This window comes from Anser anser (assembly GCF_964211835.1).
Source record: "Anser anser genome assembly, chromosome: 2".
NCBI classification, from domain to species: domain Eukaryota; kingdom Metazoa; phylum Chordata; class Aves; order Anseriformes; family Anatidae; genus Anser; species Anser anser.
In genome coordinates this window covers 36,118,032-36,141,370 of record NC_139721.1, presented here as the reverse complement: position 1 = coordinate 36,141,370, position 23,339 = coordinate 36,118,032, and the positions used below count along the sequence as shown (strand labels likewise).

The following is a 23,339-nucleotide window of genomic DNA, read 5'->3' as shown; positions in this document are numbered from 1 at the left end:
GGCAAGCAGACAAGAAGTCCGAAATGGGCAGCAGGAAGATGAAGAGAGGGAGCAAAGAAACAGCCTGCCCCTAACAGAACGCTGCCCAGCTTCCTCCTAAGCACACATCTCTTGTGTGCCAAGTGTCACAGAGGTCCTCTGGAAAATGGATGTAGGGTATTCCAAGTGTTGGCAGCATAATGCAATTTTAGGCAGACTGCAGAGGCCCTTAGCTCTTTCTTAGCTCAGTTCATACCTTTGCATGCCCTGCTTTGCAGCCTACATAAAGTTCTTCATGTATAATGAGTATTTATGACACATATAAAGTGGTCTTCTGTCATTTCATTAAGGGTGATAATTGTGAGCAGGAACAGCAGCAGGAGTGAATGCAGCTGTTGGGGCACAGTAATTAAGGGACTTTTTTGTTATAAGCACAGGAAAGCAATTACAGAAATCGCCATCTCCTTTTTAAATGTAAACAACACTGAAGCAGTGTAAACCCCACATGAAAGTAGCTCTGAACTTCAGCTACTGGGCCTGAATAAATAATTTCCTTATGTTTGTTTTTGTATTTTTAGAACAACAAATTAGTAGGAGACCACAGTTGCAATAAAAATGGAACTTTGATAACAGCACATATAATATACAATATGCTTTGTGCCATTCTCATCTTCTCACTGAGAAATAAGTATTAAAAGCCTCATGTAGGGCTTTATTCATCAGATGCTTGAGAATTCAAATAACTCTTCGCTGAGTATTCATGTACTTAAGCATCTCACTGAAAAGGCTTTAATGACAAGATCATCACTCGTGTCTAATATAAGTGTATCAAATTGATAAATATCATTTGACAAGTATACTTCAAAACTGTCTAGAATGTTTTCAAGAAACCCTGTAAATGATATCTGATCCTTAACGTGCATTTGTTCGATATGACTTGAATAGGGTCAGTAGGAATGGAGAGTTATAAAACAGAACCAGTATGTTCCTTTATAATTCATGAACTCTTTCCTCCTCATTTACAGCATACTTGTAAACAAGCCTAGCTCCTGCTAAACACAGGGAGAGGCAAAGCAGACTGGAGAATTAGTAATTACCATCCCTCTCTTAACAGATGTGATTTCATATACTTTGAAAACACTTAAGCTTGACTCCAAAGGAGGACATTTAATTAAAACTGCCTGCCTGTGGGAGATTTTCTGTTCTCCCATTAAAATGGTTCTTTTCTTGGCAATGCCTAGCTGTCTGCCAGTCTAATTGCTACATGGAACATATTTTCAAGTGCACTTGGTGTGGTAGACGCAGACCTGCCTTGGAGGCCAGGTCTCTGGATAGATGCACAGAACAGGAAGCACAGGCTTACGTGTACTGGATGTTGGCTTGCTGGAGGAAGGGTAGCAGACTTCGGGATGTGTTCTGTGGCACTCGCACGTCGGTGACCGTACCTTCGACGATGTGGAAGGTGCTGCTGGGCTGCCACAGGTCCACCTGTAGTGCAGGAACCAACCTGTAATTCATATGTATTCAGTGTAGGTGGGGAAATCCAGGAGATGGCACGCTTGAAGCTATGTAGGCAAACACTGTAGACATGGTATAGACAATAAAACTGTATTGGCTGGTCCAGCTGAATACCTAGGGAAATGGAGCAGATTTTGAGGAATTATTGTGTTCAGTTTACCATAATTCTCCTGGGAGATTTGCTAATGGGAAGAGAGAATGGCCTCAGGAATGTGCCCCCTCAAATGGCTCAAAACAAAGGCTACCTCCAACTTTGTGCTCCTCCTTGGGCTACTATACATTCCCTGTTTTATTAGCTTCTGTGGAGTCCATGAGTCTTTATTTATTTATTTATTTATTTCATGAGGTGTTTTTTATAGTCATTAGTGCAGTAAAAGAAATGAACACTCTGGAGAGGTGGAAACTGTGACATGCACCTGTGTTGTTTGCAACGTGTACCATTTTATTTTTGATAATAAACAGATCAGAGTTCAGTAACAGAAGGTCATCAGTGCTCCGAAGGAAGCTGTGATCTACCCAATCATTTTAAATGAAATGACAAAATGGCAAGATTAATATAGTGAAATATTCACAATCTTCTAAAAAAGATGCTAGCTACTAAATTATAGCACAATTATTTATTGCTATCTATACTTGAATATACCGAAGGAATGCTTCTTGTTTCCTTTTACTTTCTTTGGTTGCCAAATATGAAATACACTTGGAAATTTTAGCCCAGAACTTGAATTTTTAAGAAAGTTTCCAAAAGGGAATTGAAACTTGGTGTTCTGTACCCTGCAGCAAATGGTGGGGTACTGCTCAGCCATATCAACAACAGATGTACAGACCCTTAAATGGAGGTGAAAAGAGTTTCTCCTCAACCAGTGCAAGTCCAGTGGCACAAATACAAGTTACCAAACCTCTTCTGAGAGCTTCTGGCTAGCAGTAGGAATATATGGAATGGAGTACCAGCAACAACCTCTGTGTAAATATAACAAATATCTGTCAAGATCCGCCAGCCTTACAAATATGTTTGTATACTGAATATAAAGATAATAATTTAGTAGGCACTACCATGTATTCACATTTCTTAAAGAGAATTTAAAAATTATTAATACATGATAAATATCCGTTAAGGTTTATTGTGATCAGTTGTGCTAGGCTGCACTGATGAAAGTCATGGACACAGCTCATGAGTGTCCCTTTTCTGACTTGCTTTCTAGGTTTATAAGAAGGTTTTTATAAAGTAGGTTTTAAAAGCTCCTGACTTCTGTGCCACGGAAGCTATTTTGGAAATATCTAATACATCTCAGTCTTGTTTTGAACCTTATTTGAGAAGACAGTACAATCTCGTAACAGAGGTTTAGTTCCAACAATTTCTTAAATGGTTGTAAGTAAGAGTAATCTGACTACCAGGAAGGCATCTGATGCTGAACTTGATGCTTCTGCAGTAGTGACTTCAGTCCAGTTAATCCAATTAAATGTTTGCTGCATCGGAAGGAGAAAATGCAAGCACAGGGGCAGTGTCTCCTATTCCTGCCAAAACCACTCTTTGTTTCATGCTGCCACAATATGGTCTGGAGATCCACGTGACAGTGGTGGGTAGGCACAGCATCTTTTGAAGTCTAACACCAGGACTGGCAAAGTTCATGAGGCTTGTGAAGCTGACAGCAGCTATGGCAGATGGTCAGTACAAACTGAACTCATGAATTAAATGGTGCTAAATGCAGCTTATAAATAAACATCCTCTCACTGTGCTAACACCTTACGTTTGTCAGTTTATCTGTCTTTCGTATTTTGATTAATTATAGTCATCCAGTGAAATTCCCCCCTAATTCAACGAGGTTGATTTCACACATGGTTAATTAGGAATATGTATTTGACTTTTAAGATTTATGCCTAAAAATACACAGCACAAAGGATAACTTCATTGCTCTTGGACTAACAGCATATCAATCAGCTCAGCATGAGACATCCTTATAAAAATAACAACAAATTGTTACATACAAGCTAAGTGCAACTGAAACATCTCCTAATACCTAAGCATACAAAATGAGATATAAAAGTTGCAAATATTACGAAAAATAATCACAATTGAGATACACCTGAAACTTGTCTTTGTTCTTGATAGTTATTCAGGATTTATCTTGGTGAATTTCTTCAGTATCATGGAGAGGAAAAACCAACATTCACAGTATTGGTTACAGCGTCATGGAGCTTTTTCATTTCCGAAGGTGTTCTACTATCCCTCACATTACTGGCTGCAAGGAAATAGCAAAAGCACAACTAATCTTTTAAAGGATGAAATCAGCAGTATATTGCACACCAGGAACTGTTGACAAAAATGCAGTATTTCACTACTGGGACTGCGCTGGAAGTGAGACAAAGAAATCCCATTTTTAGAATGCAAATCACTCCTCTTCAACCCAGTTCCCTATTTGGATAGTGTGGTTTCATCTGATTCCACTTTTTATCCTTTGCAATGTAAACAACGTATTGAGTGCTCATCTGGGAGATGTTACCTGTGCTGTTGAGAGCAGCACTTCAATTGCTGACTTGATTTTGCTTTATAAAGCATGTAACAAGAAACACATTTCTTCAACAGACATCTTATTTATACTGCAGCTTCCAGCTTGGCCTTGGCATGGTGTAGAGACTGTGCATGAAAACAAACAGAAGATGGGTTGCAGAATAGGCATGTTTGGACTGAGTTTAGGAGACCTCATCATTGCATCTACAGTGGATACTGAGGGCTCCATCGAAGTCATCGCTCTTTTTTCAGCATCATTCCTCCAGCAGTCATGCCTTGGATTTCCATGCTGTGCTTCACTGGCTAGCAAGTGGTGTTCTTCTGTTCTCTCTACTGTTTTTGAAGGTGTCCTGTCCCCACACATCACACATTACTTTTTGAACAGTGTTATGGATGGTATACCAGTCAGTACCAAAAGACATTTATTCGTTGTGTAGGTTGTGAGATTCACTAGGTGGTGGGACGATTCTCCAGCAACCAGAACAAGCAGATGCAGAAATCCTACTGAACTTCCTGAACACATAGCCAAATAATTGAAACACAAAATTTACCCAGTATCTTGAGGCTAGAGGAAAAGAGATATGCTTTAGTGTATGTCTGTAAACCTAAATATTTTCTTCTCCTTTGACTGGGCCTTCCAGTACTGTTTCCTTTTCAAGTCCTTTCCTACATGTCATGCACCAGGTTGCCTTTAGGGGGTCATGCGCTGTTTCAGGCTGTTCTTGGCCTCTGGACAACAAGCAGAATATGGGCTGGATTTTTCAGCAGGCTCAGACTTGGGACCAATTATTCGGCACCTGCTGGTGCACTCAGGTGTGACTCTGGGGGCCTGTTCTTGGGGTCAGTGGTGACTCCACATATGCCCACTGAGTGGTCTTTCCCAGAATCTCACTGGAGGCATGAGCGTTGCTTTCGATGACAAAAAATGTTTCTATGAAAAGCACACAGAGAAATACCTTTTCCCAGGGGTTTTAAGCATGTGAACAAACAAGGTGTAAGAGATTATTAATTGTGATTATATAATAAGCATCCTTTTTTTAACCGCACATCCCTTTTTCAACCTTGCTCCAACCTTGCTTTCAACCATAAAGGTCCCTGGGATTCAGTTTGTACTTAGGAAAGCAGATGCTCTTTGGGTTTCATATAGGCCTTTCTCTTTAACTTGAGGTGCTAAAGAGAGCTGAAGGGTGTAAATGTATTTGCTTTTACCTGGACAATTTCCAAACTACAGAAAAAATGAACTCATTCATCATATTCCTAGCTTTATGTCAATGTATGACAATGAAAAATCAACACAAGGCAAAGGGACAAATATTTAAAAAATATTCAGATGCTGAGCTAAAAGGATTCAGAATATCTTCAAAAATTAAAATTATGGAAATAAATTTCAAATAAAACAAACATTTCCTTGGCATAAACCTATGTATCACAAATGGTGTACACAAATCTTTGTTGCCCTGCTGAGAAAGAAACCAGAGCAGGGTGCTTTTTCTTCATTAGTTCCAGGTTTTCCTCCAGCTAGTTCTGCACCTGTGGAAAGAGAGCCCATGAAGAAAGCAGTCTCCTTGCTCTTCCCCGGGAATGCACTTATGACTGCATAAATCCCATGCTCCCTTTTTTCTTTAAGTCATTGAAAGCATTCCACAGCTTCTTATACAGCATTTGGTATAATAAAAGTAGTATATGATACAACATAATATAATACAAAGCTCATGCTTTGTATTTAAAGACATTTTCATGGACAGTAGCCTCCAGTTGTTCTTCAGTACATGTTCATAAATGGGTGTTTAATTTCTTCTTTCATTTAGCATGTATAGACAATGCTTAGTGCTCTCATCAGGTCCATGGTCATGTGTAGAGCCAAAGAGCTAACCAATGCTTGCCGTTGAAACTAGCGAGGATAAATCTGCCATGATTTTCATCTGCTATTTGGACAAAAGCATTTACATGATTTATCAGAGTTATATCTCACAAAAAAGTAATTTTGTTACACTTCTATTATTATTTTTTTTAATATCTGTACATTATTTTGTATTTATTGAGTTGTATACAGCAATGCATGTGTGAAAGCTGGCCTTGCCCTTAACATCACTATGAACATGGACTCTAGTTTCTGATTCCTTTGAGAAATGTTGTCAGCTGTAAAGTTCAGGATATAATTATTGTTATGACGCCATCAGCTGAAATGGCTTGGCATTTCTGAGCCTCTTGTAAAAGGGAGCTTGCAGCCAGTAATGCAAACAGTAATGCTCTTTGCTCATGGCTCTAACAACATGTTGTGTGCTCTGTCAGGATGTACGGGTTTTGCATTTACATCTGTATGCTCATGTACAGACGTATAAACACCCTAAACAGTGCTGAAACTCATTAGACATGTTTTCAGTTAGAAATATGATACTAGAATATAAAGAATAGAAGTGGAAACTGCTCTAGACTCACAAATGTTGTCAGAAGTTTGACTATCAAAGCTTCATCACATAACACTTAAGATATAGTCACACATGTATACATACACAAACACCCCTCGCATGAACACATGTAGTATGCAACAGAATGACATTTTAAACTTCTTTTGGTACATTTGCAAAGAAGGAAGGAAAGAAGAATGACTCCCATGGACTCTGACATGGGTAGATAATTATAGCTGTGTTGTAGCTCACCTGGAAAAAGTACAACTACTCCTCTGTAATGTGTTCACCACTGCAAATATTTTCAGGATCAGGAATGATTTCATCCTCACTTACTCCTGCCAATTGATGAACTTAACTGCCAGTTCTGGCTGCAAATCTCCTTCAGCTTCCCTTTAAGTGCAGCAAATGGTCCAGCCACGAGTGAGCATGAGATTCCCTGTGCTTTCTAAAAGGATTTACAAGTTAGTCCTAGTTGCTGGTGCAAAGTAATATAAGTTTCTGATTTAGCACACTAGACATTTAATTGGCTCTAACTTTTCAGTATTTATTTGCTTTGAGTGAGGCTGGAAAGAATAATTGTGCCAATAAATTGGGATTGATTCACTGGATTGCAGCAGTCATAATACTGGCAGTAATAGACTGGGAACAATGCACAGCTTGAGGTTTTGAGTTTTGCAGATCTTTGTGAAACTACAACACGGTAATGATATGGCTACTCCATTTACACTGATATAATTTTACCCACGACTCTACACTGCAGAAAAGAACTTGTTGGTTGTTCCTCAAGAGAGCCACTGAGCAAGGACTGAAGACACAATTATGTGGTAATTGAATATCCATTCTTACAAGTACAGATGCTACCGGGCTAAGTAGATTTGAAAGATGTGAAGCAGTCTTTAGCAGACTCACAAAAATAAACAAATAAAGCAACCTAAACTCTATTTCATTTCTTATTAAACTATTTTTGGCTTGGTTAATTTGTAGTTGTTGCTGTACTGCATGAGAAATGGAGTCTGGGTCTGATCCTGCTCCTGCTGAAGTGATGTGAGTTGTGCTGATGACTTTGTTGAACTTGGACTCAGGCTTCCTCACCTGTTAGAGAGGAAGAAGATTTCTCCCATCTCAGAAAGTCTAGGCTTGCTGCATCTTATGAGAACAACACACTCTTTATATCTGGGATCTTCTGTTTTATTGTGAATCTTCTACTAACGCTTTCCTGTAACAATATTTTCCTTCTGAGCCTGGAAAGTAGTTTTCTAGACACTTGTTCTGAAATACTGATGTTTAACCTCTTCTGTTATCTGACATTCTCTCTGTATCTGAAATTCTCTGCCCATATCTGACCATTGTATGGGTTAGAATAAAATTTGGACTGATAACTAAAGCATCTGGCTATATAGATATAAGATGCTTGTAATATGTCCAAAGTAAAACGCACACAGCCCTGGCTACTGAGCTAATTCTGTCCTTCTGCAAAGTAGGAATAGCTCTATTTAGGCTGTCAGGCTTTCTTCCTGCATTTTCAGATGGACTTTTGTTCTCTAAAGCCTTTTTCAGCGTTTGCCTTTGGAGCTGTAAACTATCAGATTTATAGCCAACTGATCCTTTTGCCCTATAAGATATTTTCTGATTCCCTGAACTGCAATGACAGGATCAATTCAGGGATTACAATGGATAAGCAGCTGCTGTAGAGGCTAGAAAACAATCAAAAGGGAATGGAGCTGTGGCTTCAAGGCCTGCTAGACTGGCTCCTCCCAAAGTCAAACTGCCTGGCTGTGCCCAGGAATTTCTTTTGTAAAAACTACTGAAGAATGAGTGGTCTGACTCTATTATGCCAGCAATGTTCACAGAGCAGTAGCTTCTTTGCTACCTATACAAACAACCCTGATTCCAGGCAGGCATATATGATAAAAAGTGCTTGTAGACCACCGATGGAGTAGAAGTTATCAGTCAAGGCTTAAATGAAGTGGAGCTTCAAAAATAATGCTTACAAAGGAAAATTCCTGAGCAGATAAATGAAATCTGCAGGGTCTGAGAACCTGAGCAAATCCCAGTTTCTTTGCAAAGCATTTTGGAATGTGACATTTGTTTCTGTCAGTCAAGTCCAACAGAATTAAAACCATGAAAGGGCTCATAAATTAGCAACAGGCTTCTCAAGTTGTCTCCTAAGCAAGGAAGAACAAACGACAATAGTCAACCGCTGGAGAGGGGTGTGGGACAGAGAGACAATGGATGGACAAGAGGAGCCCTGAGGGACACAAAGTGGGCAGTTCTGTAATACTCAGGTCACTGTGGTACTCTTGTCATGAGTATTTCTTTTTATTTATTGATTACTGTAACAATTTACAAATGATTGGTGTGAAAAGAATGAACCTGAAAAAAGTATTTCTGGTTCAGGAATAAAATTTTGTTTCATATCTATAAAAAGAGAAAATATTTATAGGAGAAAAGGGCTGCAACAGAGCACCTAGGATTTTAGATCAGCACCTATGAATGCTTCAGAGCAGAGATCAATAAAGAAACCGTGAGACTGATCAGCAACTAGAAAGATAAAGAACTCCATGAGTATGCACTTGAATTGTTAAAGAATTTGCTGCATTTTAGTCTGTCACAACCATACACAAACCGGTCTTCAGCTTTGCAATGTTCTTGCCATGAAAGTTGGAGGAGGAGCTCCACCGCCGTTTACCCCTGCCATACTCACTGCCGTATCTGCTCCAGCGGTCTCTGGCCGAGGGACTGTGCAAAAGGTGTTCAAGGGTGTGGGGTGTTGCTGGTGCTGGGAAAACAGAGTTACCAGGCTCTTATTTTTCTTCCCCAGAGAAATCGAAAGAAGCTTGACACAGGAGCAGGCCAGAGACAAGAATTACTGCTGACTGATGGCATCTTGCCCTTGTGCAAAGCAGTGGCTCCCAGCTGCCGCTGCCTTATTACTGAGTGACAACCAGGAACCGGGACCTTTTGCCTCAAAAGAGAGCAGGGTCTCCCCACCTGCTTCATTTCTTTTGACCTCAGACACGTACTGCCTTAAGAAGCGGCTGCAGATGCGGCAGTGCATGAGGCCTAAGAGCTTTCTGAGAGCCTGCTCTGGAGGGGTGGCGGTGCTGTGGCCCCAGCTGGGGGCTGCAGGGGGGTGCGGGGGACCCGGCCGTGCCTGGCTGGGGCACAGCCACCTCCTGCTGCTTTGCAAGCTGCTGGTGGCCAGCCTGACTCAGTACATCTGGCCTGCCTTTTTGCTTGGTTACTGTGGATGAGTTTATTTGTTGAATGCAGGCAAGTTTAAGGAACTTTGCAGGACTCACAGCAGACAAATTTTCTGCCCTAAGGCTGACTGCTTTTAATGGCGGTTCAGGTCTACAAGTTGTGATCATCCTATTGGGGAAAAAAAGCAATGTTTTGTCACCTACAAGTTAATTGAACTGGCCAATGAAGGCATCAATTTATAATAATGATTAATAACAAAGCACTGTGGGCAATGGAGCTACAGACCAAAACTAATTTGTGGAAATTACTCAGCAAGTGATTATGACTAATGTGATTTGCCTTTGGGCAATTCATGAACCAAAAGTTAAATGTGTGGAATGAAACATTCATTATCCATTATTCACTCAGTATAGACAATGGCATTTTTACTGTAGCAGAGCCTATACACTCCAGGCAAGTTTAAGGGATTTATTATAGTAAGCATTATATGGATTTATTTTTTTTTTAAAGAGGCAAATATCCATCCTAAGGAGCTCCAGATGCTAAGTTTAAAAAGTCTAAAGGGGCTATACCATCTGTAAATGTGTATGAGTTAGCCTTATAGTTCAAGTATTGGTGGCAGAGCAGTCCTGTTTGAGATCAGGTTTTCATGTGGACTGAAGTCTTCGAGTATTCTTCCAACTTCTTTTGCGAGCTTTGTCACTGACACTGTGGCTAGACTGTCACTGCTGCCCAAGTTAATTAGTGGGGGCATATTTTAAGATACTTCAAACACATTAAGACACACGGCCAACTCCAAGATCATTCTCCAAGGAAGTCTCAGCGCAGGTTGCTATAAATGCACATTGAAGGAAGTACTCCTTTTGTGCCTGAGCCTCCTCCCAAAGTGATGGACCTTGCAGCCTGCTGACTCCGACAGCACTGGATGCAGCATGGCAGAAGGCAGCGCTTTCCCCACTTCCTTCCTCACTTCCCTGGTGTTTCTTTCTTTTCCCCAAACCAGGTGAGGCAAACAACCCATAGTTTCTGTTGGATAGATAAATCCTTCTAGAAGATAACAAATCAATACTTTCCCCATGCTCTCCTACATTTCTAAAATGTTATCTGGCATGGGTTTTTCTTAAGCAAGTCTGTCAACAGTGGGCACACTTTATATTATTAAGAAATAGAGAATCCCCAGAAGTAGAGGAGGTCTCTGTATCTTAGCAGGCCACAGAAAGAAAGAAGCTAGAGCAGACTTCGTATGACAAAATCTGCTCAGGAAATATCAGAGGTAAGGACAGTTGTTAACAGGCAGATAAAACAAAATGAGTGAAGTGATACATTAATCACTCTTGTAAATGCCTGTTTATTTTCTTCATGATTGTTTTCACTTTGCCCAAGTCAGCGGGCTATAAGAAGGAGTAGGTAGCTTTGCATTTGATTTATTGTCTGCCTGACACCAAAATACACTGCTTTGTCATAGGATAATCAGAGTACTTTTCAGTGACTTCATGATTAAGTCCTTCAGGAGGATATGCTCATGTGAACTGGACAGAGATGAGTTTTCCTTTTAATTCTTTAGGTTATGAAAGACATGCCAGAGACAAATGCTAAGTGACTATGCCTTATAAATGTAGATTTTAAAGGCAGAGGGAAATGGCTGAGTAAGCACAGAACACCATGAGTCTGTAATCGAACTCCCTCCACAAGACATAGCGAGGAGCAAGCCTGAGGAAGGAGGCGTTGTCTCCTCTTTCCCTTGCCAGACAAAAGAAAAGAGCAACCCAACAGTAGCTGCAGCAGCGTGGTCATCAGCGCTTATGGAGCATGTTGCATTCAGGGCATGCTGCTTCTGCTTTTTCATGTGGTCAGTAACACCCTTCTGTGAAGATCAGAAGTTAGGGATATAACTCTGGGTAGTGTGGTCTTACAGTCACAGTGCTATCCTAGGATTTTGGAGGATTGGACGTCCAGGTCCCAGCTCTATCACTGATTAACACTGTAGTTCTAAGTGAGCTGTTCTTCTGTCTGTCATGACTTAGTGCTGATCAGGAGATAGATAGTTTGTTGTATGCAAAGAAATTCAGGAACAAGAATGTGGAGACTAACCCTGACATTACTATAGAGTTTAACTTTTTTGGCACCTTTGAAAAATACCTCGCCTCTAATAGACCAGCTTGCCAGGGTACAGAAACATTTGTCTAAATTTAAACCCAAGTGCAGGAATCCTTCTCAATGAGAATAATGAAAGTGGTGTAACTTTTATTTTCACTGTCTTCTCTTTTTTTTTAATCCTGTCAGTGGGGGAGAATACTATCAGTCCATATCATAATTCAGGTTCAGTTAAATTTTTAAATTGCTTTAAGTAAAACATTAATATTCTTCAATAAACCAAATACTTGCAGTTATTCCTCAAATACTTTCTCTTACAAAGAAAAAAGAGGAATTGTTTCGATTTGATCATTATTTAGGTACAAATCTGTTATGTCTTGAAAGGATTCACACAGAGCATGTCAGTAACATGATAGGTTGGTATTAATTTACTGCTCAAACCAAAATACATTCAAAGGAGTTGGGTCTTAAACTTGTTCTGGTTTCCAGACTCTAAAATGTAAAAATCCAAAGCCCAGTACCCTGTAATTAGAGCAGTTCATATATCTGCCATGACTCCTCCTGTTCATCCCTCGGTTGTTAGTCAGGCAGACTGTGTTAGGACTATGTCAGTGCTTTGTTTGCAGCTTATTTTGCACTATTGGTGATTTTTGTATGTGTGTGTGTGTATGTGTTTCACTGTCTTTATTTTCTTCTAAGCACATTATCAGGATCGTGCTTCAAGGCTCATGTTTAAAACATGGAAGGTAAATCCACCATCAGTTCAGTTTCCAACTCTGGAAATCTGGGAGTCAGGAGAAGGATAGGGGAGAGTCCTATGGAGATTTGAGGTGCTGCACAACTCCACATACATGATTCTTCGGAGGCACTGATAACTTGCAGTCACTAATAACTCCTGCTGGTACTGTGAATACTTGGCACTTATAACAAGTGCCATTTATCTATTACTTTATGAGGAGATAACCTCAGATTGTTTTTCTGGGGGTGGAAGGTAATAATAAGTTAACGTTAAACATATCCATTATTTGTTAGCACCTCTGGTGTCTCTTTCTGACCCCATGTAGATGAGAAGCAAAGCAGCTGCAGATGGGACAGCCCTAAGACCTGAAAAGCAGCCAAACCCAGCCTCTTTTCATAAGACTGGGCGTCAATACTCTCTTTTTTTGAGTCTTCCCTTCAGCTCACTACCTCAATGAAATCAATCACTTTCTAATTAACTAGGCAGATTCCGATGCACTTTGCCAAAATTTTATTATCCCGTTCTCAAAGTTATAGCATGCAATTATTTATTCAAGTTTCTGCTGCTCCCACTTTGATGGAATTGGGTGAAGGAATCTCTTTCTGGGAGCCTAAGGGAGCTCTGTAATGAGAAACAGTTGCAGGAAGGTGAGTAACCCTTTTGCTTTGCAGGGTTTGCAATATGAGGAGAAAGGAAAAAACATATGTTCTCCCTCTTCGCGTTCCAGCATCCATGGGAAAGAAATTAATGAAAAAAACAGCTTCCACATGTATTTTTTGGGTTTATGGTTAGACTTTTTTCCTAATTGTGAGTGAAATGATTATTCTTTTTGGGGTATTACTGTAACATTCGCAGTTGAGGGTTAGGACCAAAGTATCCCTGAGACATTAGTAAGCACTGCAGAAATAAATGTAAGACAATATTCTTTAAGAAACTTGGTCATTACAGTGCAAAGCTCTATAAGACATAGGATTGAAACATACCCTCTGCTGAACATTGGGAGAAACAAAGTTGTGTTTTTGCAGTAAAATGTGAGATTTATCATGTAACGTGAATGTCTTGAGAGTAGCATTCACAAAAGTTAGCATCCTGAGTGGGGAACTAAGTGAACATGGCACTAAGAAATGTACAGGTGATGGAGAGTGCATCAGCCTACCTGCTTAAAGCTAGTGAGGCATCATGCCTTGCCTGCTGGAGCACTCAGCAGTGAGCCTTCTCCTGGGGTGGGTGACCTAAGGTAGTTCTACTCACTTTCTTAAAGAACAGTAGCAAGAAAGCTTCATTATAACCGACAGATGGAATGCTTCTCAGTGAAGATGTAAAAGCTCTGCTATCTTCATTTTGTTTGATTTGGTATGCAGACAGATTTGATTTGCTTGTATCCTAGATGTTAACTATTGGAGTATAAAATTACACGCACCTTCATTCTTTGCCTCAGTGAGAACACGATCATTTACATGAGGCTTCAGAAAGAGAGACTGAGAGATTGATTGCAGACTGCTGAATAGTTTGCTGGAAGTTGAAGGCAGTGAGCAGCACAGAGGTTTGTGCATGCTCCCAGCACTTTGGTACTGCTGGTGTGACACAAAACTGTACATCCCAGCACTGCCAAATTTACCAAAGTGTTCCATTGTCTGTGTCCACACAGCTCTTGTCAGCGAGACACAAATGTAGGCTTGAGTTCACTGTGCCAAATTACTCAGTTTTTTTCTGTCTGTGCTGCCCGTGAAGCTGCACATCAAACTTCTTTACCTTCATAGGTACAGGAAAAAGTCAATCGTTGCCCTTGAGGCAGAGCATGAGCCAACACAGGTGAATAGCAGAGCCTGGGACCTGAGTTCAGCACCTGGAACAAGCTCAGCATAGTGATCAGATTGCTACTTCCCTGGCTTTGCTTTGGTTAGTCTGCGTTTTGAAGACCATTAACGAGGTTTGTGCCTCCCCTGGTACCTAAGCTCAGCGCTTGTGCATGAAGCAATCCTTGCTGTGCTGTTGCAGGGGTCTGGTGCTGTGCTTGCGGGTGGTCTCCTTTCTCCTCTGATAATGGGCCAGACTGCTGTGGAAAGAGTGCCTGTGCTTTTGGTAGGTCTGTCAGCAAAGCAGAGCACTGCAGAGAGCTCTTGTGCTGCGCTGCTACTGTGGCACCAGGTAGGATCTTGCTCCATTAAGTTTCATTTATATCTGCTGGAAAATGCTAGGGAAAAAAGTGTTTGGCTTGCCAGTGAGTCTTATGGACACTCTCATTTGTCTCTTGAGATTCTCAGACTAAAGCCACCTACTTCTTCCTTTTCCTGTGTGTGTTCATATCTTGAATTAACTCAGTGTTTTAAGTAAAATAATCAGCTGGATAATGAAGCATGCAATTGTGTATGCTGGCAAGAAGTGAGAGAGCAAAAGGAGCAAATATGCAAGTGTGGCACCTTTATTATTTTAAGGCAGTAAATGTTTCCTGTTAAAATTGTCAGGCCTGATGAATCTAATTCCTATGCCATTTTATTGGGAAATTAGGAATTTAATGGGCAAAGGCTGTTTTCCAGAGTATTAAACAGCTTGGAGTAAAATGACAAATGAAAGACATTTAACTCACTACAGTTTTCAACAAAGTTCAGAAAAAGAAGAATGAAAATAATCAAACTCACCTTAAGCCTGTTAAATGCAGCCTTCAGGATCTGCGTTTCCCTCTCACTCTCAGGAACAACTCGTATGACTTTATCACTGCCAATAACAGAACATTGAATTGGCACTTTAAGGGTCCTCACAGCAGCACAATGCAGCAGTAAATAGGTTGAGATAGCTACCATACTTCTGCTCTATCTCAGCAGCAGCAAAATGCCAGCCGAACTGGAACTATGCTTCTAAACCTTCTCCCTGGATTATGCACTTCCATAGAAGTGATTTGCCCTTTACAGAGAAAAGGGTTAGCTCTCCCCTCCATTTCTTGTAATTACTTTTATTCATTGCTTCTAACAACCATTCAAGCAATCTTCAATACAGAAAGTCTGCCTCAAATCAAAACAATATTCTTCTTTCAGAAACATAAGATATGTTTTTGAGGGTAAGATTGGGAAAGACACATCACTTTTGTAGGTTTGAAAGGCTCTGAAGGTGGTGGTGGTCTCATGCCTTAAAGAGAGAGGACTTAGGAAGACAAGAGGCTTTCATATCAAGGACATACCCTTTGCTTTAACCATTAAAGCTTTCATAAAAATTTGTCACATAAATAGCTATTCATACATGCTTAGAAAGTTCTAGATAATAGCAGCTCATTTTATGCATTTTCTTTAGCAGATCTCAATGAACGTAAATTTGCTAACAGGCAAATAGGAAGTGAATAGCTCCATACAATAACTACCATTCATCTCATGGAGCTTGGGGAGGCTGGAGAACACAGAAAATACAGGGTATGATCATGTAGCTAAAAGAACATCAAGCCATACACAAGAGGTCTGAAATAAATTTGCATGGCCAATGCTAATCCTGGCATTTTCCTACCTTTTAAGGCTTTGACTTCAGACTTTTGATATTCAGTACTTCTCTTCCAAGAGCCAATGGAAGTCATGTGCATCTTTATTTATACAGTTCTGTCCCCTAGCCAGAATTCCCTTAACTTTTTTTTTTTTTTTTTGTAACTCCAATTTCCTCATTATTTGGGAATTTTTTGCTGTAGAATTTCCCTTGACATTGAGAAGAAGCTTGTCCCTAAAATATACTGTGAATTCTCTTACCTTCCTGATACTTCTGAGTCTGCTCAGAAGGTACTTGCCAAACCAGAAGCAACAATAGCGAGTGTGCCTTCACCTACCTCCCTGTCTTAGGAAGGCTCACAGGCTGCTTCCATTTCTCAGGAAGCAGGCACCAGATCTTTCCTTTGGTGTACTGTGGCTGAAGACCTTGTAGGACCCTTTTTGTTGCAAGAATTCTTAAGTCATTTACAGGTAAACATTAAGTATTGTCAGTAAGTGGTTCAGAAAAATGCACTGGTTCTTGGGTTCACTATTACTAAACACTGAATTCTGGAATGGCTTACTCTGGCCCTTTCTGGTAGTCCTTTTTATCCAATCACCGTAATTCTTTTGTCTTTTCTTTCTAATCACCATTTGCTCCCACTGGTTAGCTTCTGATCCTTCTTTCTGTCTGAGCTCTTCAGTTTTGATTCTCAACCCTGATGAGCTTTCCCTGCAGATGAGTCACAAGCCCTGAAACTCTTAAGTCTTGCAAAGACTTCATAGGCTTAAAGGTTTTTGCCCAGTTGGACTCCAGGATGTGTCTGCAATAATACTGATGTATCCGGAGAAGTGGACCTCGGTCCACTCTTCTTGGGTGCTGCTGACCTTAGTTGGCAAATTCTGTGCCTAAAAAGGAAGATTTCTGGAAGGATCCTTGTTATAATTTGGCAGCTCTAAAATTTTAGGGGAAATTACTGTGTTTCTGAGCCAAATTGAACCTCCTTTACAGGAACTTACTCAGAAAGGAGTAGGCCCCTTACAGCACGCAACTACTGTATCTGTTCAAGAAAAATAGATGCTCTTAATTTATAACACATACAACAATAATATTCTTTCCCATTACTCATTTCTCTACGGGTATTAAATTACTGTTAAGAAGGAAATTAGTAAAAAGAAGCAATGATTGCCCAGGACATGTGAAGGTGAAGTAACTAATAAAGATTCATTGGAAGTTTCTGGAAGGGTTGGGATAGCCCATGTATACAGAACAGATTTTAATGAAATAAGTAACTAAGCATGTGTTACGCGTTGGTAATGGAATTTGGAAGAAACTGATATCATTTAGGTATGGTCCTGAATTAATACATGTCACTCTAAACTGTCTTGGATTAGCTCAGCAAATCTGTCATTTCTCATGTGATGAAAGACCTGGCTTAAAGGGGAAAATATTGGTGCTGTGACAGATTGATCACTTGACACATCATTGGGAAATGCCTCAGGCTCTGGCTGGGCCTGATCCTAGAGAGCACAAAGAAAGCAGTTTATCATACCTGGTACTGTTAGTATTTTATGAAAAGATGGTTAAGCCAGTATGACGAGGCAGTTTCATTGTTTATTTATGAAAGCTGCAGGAAGACACTAGACTCTGGAAGGCTATCTGCTAACACCCATCTCTGTAGGCTAGCCAGCTGGTGGGTAACAGATTCAAGGCTCAAAAAAGCACAAATATCAGATCCCACTTTACTCCTGACATCCACCAATCAAAGAACATAGTTCCGGGGTTATTTTTTATAGCTTTACAGCTTCTAGCTACATTTCATGCTAAAAAATCAAATGATTACATTAAGCGCTACCCAATGAATTTAAGGTAGAGATCTAACAGCCTACCCAGTATTTAAGTCAGTACCAAAATCTACCAGGTCAAGTCCCAGTACCTGGACTAATGTGGCCAACAAACAGCAGCTGCACCACAAACATTCAGAACCATCCCTGGTGAGGTCTCCTACCCTCACTCATGTCTAGCTGTTGAGGAGAAAGGAGCAAGTAATAGTGTATACATTTAGGAAAGGTTGTCTCATATCGTCTTGCCTGCAGACCCATATCAGCACTCTGCTGTTTCATGCTGTCTCTAAACTTTTTGTTAAAGTCTATTTTTAAAAATTCTATACAAATAGCAAGACGGGATATATTTTCTACCACTGCTGGGGACTATGCATTATTGGTTTATTTCTTTGGCTCTTTTCATTTACTTCATAGTTTTGCTTATCTATGAACAGAGCAGATGGATTCAATGAAACCATTTCAGAGCACATACACAACTATACTGATGGAATTAGTAGTTCTCTCACATGAAGCTTTCCTGATAAAGTCACATGACAAATTGTGTTTATGTAAATTCTTCATTTCCATCACGAAAATCCTTCTTATTGTTTTATTTTCCTGATTAATGTGAACCTTCATCAGCTCTCTCATTTCCCATGGAATTCAATAAAAGTATGTTTACAAAGGCTTTACAAATATTTTAAACACAGTTTGAGGAACGACATGTTATAAATCAAATACCTATAGAAAAAAACTAAAAGAAAATAAATCCCTACTTACAAGCATCTCTTTCCTCTACTGCTAGTCGTAGAAGAAATATTATAGTTCTTGAGAACAAATTGCTTTAGCTGCTGCACTTAACTGATTCATTGGGTCTTGGGAGCAGATCTACACAGAAAGATGTATCTGAGAAGCTACACCATGAAAGCCTCTAGTCAACTCCCAATATGCCATCAACTATCATGAGTGATGAATGAGAATTGCTTCATCTCTTTTTTCTGCTAAATTCTTCTGCTAGTCAAAATTTTACAAAATATTCAAACTTTTCTTTATCTGTTATTTAATGGGATAGAGACTTTCAACCAGGGATTCAGTACTGTTACAAAAATCACTTTAATAAGGTTGGGGTCCTTCCTGGGACCTGATAGGAATATCTGGAAAGAGAACTTAATGAATCTTCCCAAACCCTCCTGGATAGTTTTCTTTATTGGAGCAGATGCTGATCCAAACAGAAGAGAGCACCATTTATATTTTCTATATAGCATTAAGTATAGTTTCTGCCTTTTAGATATTAAGGTAGGAAAACTGACATTTTTCCTGGTATAAAGAAGAGCTAGCTTATCTATAATTTTGAATGAAAATGATTTTGCTTGGGTAATGTAGGCAGAAATGCCGAGGAGGCAAAAAATTTTATTGCATGATATTTATCAATATAGAATAGATGATTTCTCTGAAAATTGAATTTGTATGCAGGTTTCCTGCTAACTCTCAGGCATGTCCATTTGAGTTTGATTTATTTATTTATTTGGGGGGGGGGGCAGTTGGTGTACAAAAAGGGTTTCTTACTCTACCCAAGTAAGTAACCCAACTTTACCTGTGGGACTAAACAAGCACAATACTACTACCACTCTTCCCTTAAGCAGCTTCATTCCAGAGACACATGGTCTAGAAAGGTGAATGTCTTCAGTTTAAGTTCCAACCAGGAACAATGCTTTTTCAAGCAAAGTTGGCCTCCAATGACTTGCGAACTCTGCATATAGGGCCATCAGTTCAAATACAGAAAGTGGGAATCAGTTGCTTCATTCTCAGAAAAAAAAAGTATGTGTATGGTAATGGATACCATCTTACATCACCAAATGTCATTCAGTCTTATGCAAATACAAGAGAGAAAGAAGATAGTTACTCAGGGCAGAAAATAAAATAAGTAGCAAGACAAACAAACTCTTAAGAAAAACAGATCAAAGTAAGAAATCAGATTACAGGGAGATATGTTACTAACTGTGCAGGATTAAGATATGCAAAAACTTGGGAGATGCCCATTTTGACCAAGGAAGAGGCTGCAGTAGTCTGCATAAATGAAACACTTTGTATACTCGTTTGAATTCACTGCTTGAGGCATGCATTATATAACATGTTTGCATGAAACAGATGATGATTGTTAGCTTGGATGTAATCTTTCCAATGACATATCAAGCACAGTTACTTTTTGAAAAAGCCCCATCTTTGGTCCAGTATCAGAGATTATTGAAATAAACTTTGGCTGTAACTAATATTTCTCTACGTATTTCTCCAGTGAGTTTCCCTGTGCTTTGTAAGGACGTTATGAGTAGACAGTGATCCTGTCAAGCCTGGCATGGGCCCTGTTATTATTGCAGTACCAGGATGCACCATCTGTCCGTCTGGGTGCTGTCCTGCCCAAAGAAGGAAAGCTTCCCCAACACCCCTTTTCATCCTGACTGCAGAGGTATGTTTGGCTTGTGTGGCATGGCTAGACAAATCTAGTTTACTGTCATGATTAGGTTATGGCAATTGAAATGGGGCTACCCAACAGGTGCCCTTGGACAGACCTGATTACATCAGCTGTGTCTGTTTTTATCCCTTTTCCCATCTCTTCACCCTCACTTCCACCATACTTGTACTTTGCTTTCTCTGTCTCCTCTCAAATAAACAACTCAGCCCTAATTACTTTTTCTCCATTGGTCCCAGATTTGCTGCATCTGTATGCAAATCTGGAATTTCTACATACTCTTAGCTTTATATGATATTACAGACATGGTTACCTTGTTGGGCTCCAAATGTACCCAATACTCCCTCTAGATTACCTGTGAAATTGAATCATTTCTCACAGAAAGAAAGAAATTGTTATTTTTATTTTCATGAGACGTGCACTTAACTTAAATTCACATATTTTCTTTATCTGAATCTCTATGGGATGCCCAGAAATCCTCCTAGATTTAGTACGTAGTTTCCTGTAATAACAAGGAACAAATCTTATGACCAACAGGTCTTTTGTAGTACTCTGTTTCTCTCCTTATTTTTAATGAATTCAATACAAAATAATTCCCAACTATAGAGAAGTAATGTCACAGAATGATAAAATAATTTTGATTGATGGGATAACCGAAAATCTAACCCTCTACTTAAAGCAGGGCTACCTTCAAAGCTCATGTTACTTGGGACACTGTCTGGTCAAATTGAGAATTTCCTCAAGGACAAGGATCCCACAGTGTCTCCAGGTGATGTTTTCATATTTGGTATCCCATTGTGTGTTACCCAAGTACCTAATCAGGATTTCCCATTTTGCAACCTGCACCTGCTGCCCATCATCCTTTTGCTGTGTGCCTCCAACGTGAGCCTGGCTCCATCTTCCCTACAATCTCCCATCAGGTAGTTGAAGACAGCAATAGGAGCCTTCTCTTTAGAGTCTCCAAATAGAAGAAAACTTTCTTTTAGTCTCTGTGGTGTATTGTATGTCTGCCCCCTCATCATCTTGGTGGCTCTCTGCTTACGCCTCTGCAACTCCAGAGGTGGCCTCAGAAGAGCCAAGAGCCACTCCCTTTAACCTGAGCAATGCTCTTGCTAATGAGCCCAGGCCATCATAAGCCTTGATCACTGCACAGGTGCACTGCTGATTTGTCCACCAGCACCCACAAATTATACCCTACACACCTGCTTTCTGATCAGCCCCCAGCCTGCACTGATGTGTGGGGTTATTACTCCCAGAAGTTAGACTTTGTTGAACTTCAAGAGATTTGGTGCTATTTGATGTGGTTTCATGTAATTCTTTGCAAAGCTTTGACCACTGTTACTTGGGGAAGGTGTTTACAACACAGTGCAGGATACATTGATGGCCTGGGAAAAAATAGTTTCTTGTCTGTCTTCGTGTGTTTGGGTTAAACACAACTGTACCACATTTGTAATTTGGCATCATGTTTGTCACAATCTCTTTGGGTGACAGGCTGGCAGACGCTGCAAATTTCCAAAGACCTCTGTGATGTGTCAATCTGCAACTTTCCCACTGGAATAGCAAGCTATTATTGCAACATTTTATCATAACCAAGTTCAAATACACAAAATCCACAAAAACAAACAAACAAACAAAAAAACCAGAGCTTGATTCAAATGTTTCACCTCTTAATGCAAATTATGCTGATATGCATTCCCAATAAAATATCTGCTCAAATAATAAATACTGCTGAGATTACCTAAGTGCCTGTAAGCACCTTTCAGATAACATTTCCCTCAGCAGGCAGAAAAATGGCATGAGGGAACAGATTCTCAAACTTCTGAAATTCTCACTTTCTTGACCATTGAGGAGGGATCTCTGCATAGCAAATACCCCTGAACAGCAAAACTGGAGACCTAAATAGGTAACAGATCATAAGAAATCCACCCAGATGGGATTTTCTAATCACTGTTGATTCTGTAAACTATTTTAAGAACAAATTATGCATTTGGAGTTCATAAAACTGTTCCATAGCATTATGGTTATGAATAAAAAAGCTACCTAAGATTTAGACTGGTAATTATTACTGAAATGAATGAGACTGCAGTGTGTGAACTGTTCAGATGGATTCACTGAGGAGGATAACACCAAGCTCAGAACCCAGCCACATGGACAAAATAACTGCACAGTTCTGCCAACTGCAGCCAGGGCTTTTATGTTTTTAATTCCACTACAAACAATTCTAACGTGTATATTCCCTGATGGGCTTCCAACACAAAATGGTGATAGACAACTACAAAGCTCAGTAAAGGCAACAGTAGGGAAAAAATGCCAAGGACTCAAACTACAGAGACAGTGAGGCTTGTCACAAAAATTACCAACAAAATTTTCTTCATTTGAATGTGCAGATTCATAAAAATCTAAACCTTATCTTTTGAGAGAGCTGGAAAAAAAGTATGATGCTATACAGGGCTCCTGTTGAAATAGTTAACTCTTCCACAGAAACTGATTTTTTTTTTTTTCTATAGAGCTTCCAGCAGTTTTAGAAACCTGAGAAATAGATCACCCTTCCTTGGTCCTAGATCTGTAAAGAACAATGCATATATTTGCTTCCTACCTTGAAAAACAATTTAATTACTTTATTAACAAAATTAAAAATGTCTTAGGTGTGAGAGTTAAATATAAGAATTAAAAAGAGAACACAGTCTACTCTTGAGACAAACTTGCAGTGTTGTGATATTTAAAATTCCACCTTGCTAAAATCCTACTCTTTCCTAGGGACACGTTACTTGACTTTTCAACTTTTCCAGATACACAGTCCTTCAGATGGACTGTGTGCCTGATAACAGTGTCTCTTTGTACCAACATACAAACGTTAGAAAGATCCATAGCATAAAAAAAGCAACCAGGGGAGTTTGAACTCCGAAAAAGACTCTATCTCCTAATCAGCTCCATTAAGAGAATGTGCTAAGCAGTCCCCACATTTTTTTTCCTAGTCTTTGCAGAAAACAGATCACTCTCTCCCCCCAGCTGACGGCACACTGCCCTGTGGAGCTGTCGGGGAAGGCTTCCCGCAGCTCTCCCTGGAGCCTTCTGGCCTCCTCTCAGACTGTGCATTTCCAGGCGGAGTGGCATCTGGAGAGCAACATGACATTTTGCCCTCCTGTCAACT

At 39.9% G+C, this 23,339-nt stretch overlaps 1 protein-coding gene across 2 annotated transcripts in view; it reads right to left on the bottom strand.

Moving 5' to 3' along the window:
- Positions 1-23,339, bottom strand: part of CPA6 (carboxypeptidase A6) — an 84,871-nt gene that overhangs the window by 31,287 nt on the left and 30,245 nt on the right. For both annotated transcript variants that reach the window (XM_083822327.1, XM_083822328.1), the window contains exons 2-3: positions 15,094-15,169; positions 1,343-1,467 (exon numbers count right to left, since the gene is read on the bottom strand). In XM_083822327.1, the coding sequence (XP_083678453.1) occupies positions 1,343-1,467; positions 15,094-15,169 (201 nt within the window). The remainder of the gene's footprint in view (positions 1-1,342; positions 1,468-15,093; positions 15,170-23,339) is intronic.